The following is a 2937-nucleotide window of genomic DNA, read 5'->3' as shown; positions in this document are numbered from 1 at the left end:
TTATTACCAAGCTGTATTGCAAATTGCTTATTATATTATCGTGTATTTTTCTTTTGGCAGCAACTCTTTTTCCTTTGCTAATTGCCTTGAGGAATAAAAGTGTGCATCAAGACTCTTCAGACCTTAATTTTAAGAAAGCAAATCGTATGTTCCTTCTGCAGCAACAGCCAACCCAAGTAGGTTGCGTATGCTTTTGTCTCATTGGCTTTCGGGCCTCCCTACGTAAAGCTAACACCCAGCTTAAAAAGAAAAACCCACACTAACCACCGTCACACTGTGAGTTGCTCAGCGTGTCTGCTAGTCGCACCTCGAACTGTAGTTGAGCTGACAGCCATGAATGCTGCAGAGAATATCCCATTGCAGGGGAGATACCCAGTGGGTCAGTACACTGAGCCCCCCAGGGATCACATCATCTGGTCCCTCTGCTGCTTTCTCTACTCAAACCCCTGCTGCCTCGGACTGGCGGCCCTCATCTACTCCATCAAGGTGAGTTTCATTCATGGGAAATATTATTTTATGGCCTATTAATAAAGAATAATGCAACAAAAAAAAAGTTAGGTATTGGCAGGCAGTTGCAGCACCAGAATTGTTCATCTTGAACACTTAAGATGTAGGCTTAGAACGTATTATTTAAAATAATAAACACTCAAAAGTTGTAAAACAATGTCTTAAAAAAAGACTACGGACACTTCAAAAGATGGAATCAGAGAAAGAACATTTCTTATGGAAAAGAGATAAAGTAATTATGTGTTTCCGGTGACTTTATTTACGACTACAAAGCACGCTAAAAAGCCCAAGATTATAGAATCAAACGAATAAATAAAAACAAGGGTAATTGTATGTTATTTTTGAGTAAATAACAGTGTGATATTTAGAATTGAATAACAAATTAGAAGGAAAAAAAAGATTACAAAAATACATATGTCAGTATTTTGAGGCTCTAAGCCCCATTTCTTTTCCTCACAGACGGCAAAAAAAGTCCGACATTATATAAAAAGATAAAACACTGGCATGTAATTTACGTTAGAATAAATAGAATGGTTTTGAATAATAGATGAGAGTAAAATCTGTCACTTTACAGCCCCGCCCACTTTTGGGGGAACCATTTGATCATTTGAATGGCGATCAAGCCTGAAGCCACAGAGCTCTTCTGTTACTGTCCTTTCTTCTTAGAGGAAGTACAGAAACACGTAATTCTGGATTTGTTTTAATGTTTGAGGTGCAATAAAAAACACAGCAGCTTTTCGGCATGTTAAAACTGTTATTTTCTGCCTCGCTCATGAGAGTAACAGCTGGCGAAATTACAGCCTCGCCTACCGATTTTAATTTAAGTGGGTTGGTTTGGTTGGTTGTAAGAGAGGGTCAAGGTGCGTAACGTGTGTGTATGATTGGTGCTCGACAGCTCGAGTTGACTGCCTGAACTAGCTTGCAGGCTTCACCCCATATCTTACAAAGGAGAGATTACAAAGGTTTATTTCAAGTTTTTACAGACAGAAAAGTAACATCCCTCACTTAGTCCATGATAAGAATAATTCAGAGCGGGCAGCTGAGGGAAAAGGAATCTTTATCTCAAAGATTCTAGATATGTGCTAATAACTTTAAATGTGTTTCAAACTATCTATAAGTGAAAATGTTGACAGACAAAGAATCAAAAATAAATGATACAAAGAGTTATCCCGTTGGAAGCATGAACATATAGCAACACTTGAATCTTTAAAGCATTTGATTGAGCCAATGTTCGACATTTAAGGCTCTTAGGGGGTTAAGTAAAGCTAAGAATCCAATTTGAAATCAATGTGCTTTTGGTCCTTTCAGGCCAGAGACCGGAAGGTGGTTGGAGATATGGAAGGAGCCCAGCACTACGGCTCCACCGCCCGCTGCCTCAACACCTGCGCCACAGTCTGGGTTTCCATCATGATCCTTATTTTCATTATTACATTCACCACTGTAACTGTACTGGCAAAGCAGGCCGCCCAAACTGGCACTGGCATCGAAGTGCAGAACAATTATAGAGGTTAAATTGTGTGTGTTTTCTGCAGCAGTGGCTTGGTCATACTTCTCTTTATCTGCTTTGCGGTTATGGCTCCTGCTTTGAACTTTTTACTTATTTTACAAAAGTCTTAAATGGAACTGTAAAAGATGGTGTTTTCAAAATAAAGAACCCCACCCAAAGAAGAAAAGGGAACAGATTGTATACTACTATTTCCTGACTACTATTTTGATGTACTATTGAAATGTTATTATCTATAACTGTTACTACTTTAACTGTCCTGCTTTCTCAGCTAAAACCAGCCTGTCCTCCTACAAAAAACGACCAAATAGGTCGATTGTTTAAGCACCTTAGATTACGACCCATAGCCACGTTTTAAAGTGTAGCACCTCTAGTGGTCGTGTAAGAAACAACATGCTCCCGTTTATTCACAAATAACCCTCTCTGGAAAATCCTAAATTGTAGAACAGTTTGGCCATTAAAATGCTTTTTGATTAGATTTCTAGCGAGAAGTGTATATTGTACTTTTAGAATCCACGTCCAGTGGAAGTGTAGGATCTATAGTTTGATAGATATTACGAAGATGATTTGTGGTCTCGCCAGGATAACGTGTATATGCGGCAGCTTCCATGTAAAGTTAGCGTGGGTGAAAACAGTATTTCCGGTCTCGAAGTTTTCATAATAAAACCGGATATATTCCCCACACTGTCAAATGATTACACAGTGATATCTGCATTACTCATCCACTAAAAAACATCAGTTTATCCTTGTTAATTACACAATATTGATTGGTTTAAATGGTGTACAATGCTTTTGTGTTTTTAACCTTCGATTCAGAGAAACAAATAGTTTTTTAGGATTACATCAATGCAAATGTGAAACAAATAAATGTTTGACCAAAAACATAAAGCCAACACAGGTGATATGATTAGGCCAATGGTCAGCAC

General features: G+C 38.3%; 1 protein-coding gene across 1 annotated transcript; it reads left to right on the top strand.

Moving 5' to 3' along the window:
* Positions 1-286: 286 nt before the first annotated feature.
* On the top strand, positions 287-2618 carry LOC117448141 (dispanin subfamily A member 2b-like). The gene is made up of 2 exons (XM_034085283.2): positions 287-486; positions 1816-2618. Exons 1-2 carry the CDS (start codon positions 334-336, stop codon positions 2017-2019), a joined length of 357 nt encoding a protein of 118 aa, XP_033941174.1. The 5' UTR covers positions 287-333; the 3' UTR covers positions 2020-2618.
* Positions 2619-2937: the final 319 nt, after the last annotated feature.

This window comes from Pseudochaenichthys georgianus, chromosome 6 (genome assembly GCF_902827115.2).
Source record: "Pseudochaenichthys georgianus chromosome 6, fPseGeo1.2, whole genome shotgun sequence".
NCBI lineage: Eukaryota > Metazoa > Chordata > Actinopteri > Perciformes > Channichthyidae > Pseudochaenichthys > Pseudochaenichthys georgianus.
The sequence above is the reverse complement of the archived record's forward strand: the minus strand, read 5'-3'. Positions and strand labels throughout refer to the sequence as shown.

Coding starts and splice junctions, on each gene's coding strand:
- LOC117448141 (XM_034085283.2), top strand. CDS start 334: ATGAATGCTGCAGAGAATATCCCATTGCAGGGGAGATACCCAGTGGGT. Junction 487..1,815: donor CCCTCATCTACTCCATCAAG/GTGAGTTTCATT, acceptor TGGTCCTTTCAG/GCCAGAGACCGGAAGGTGGT.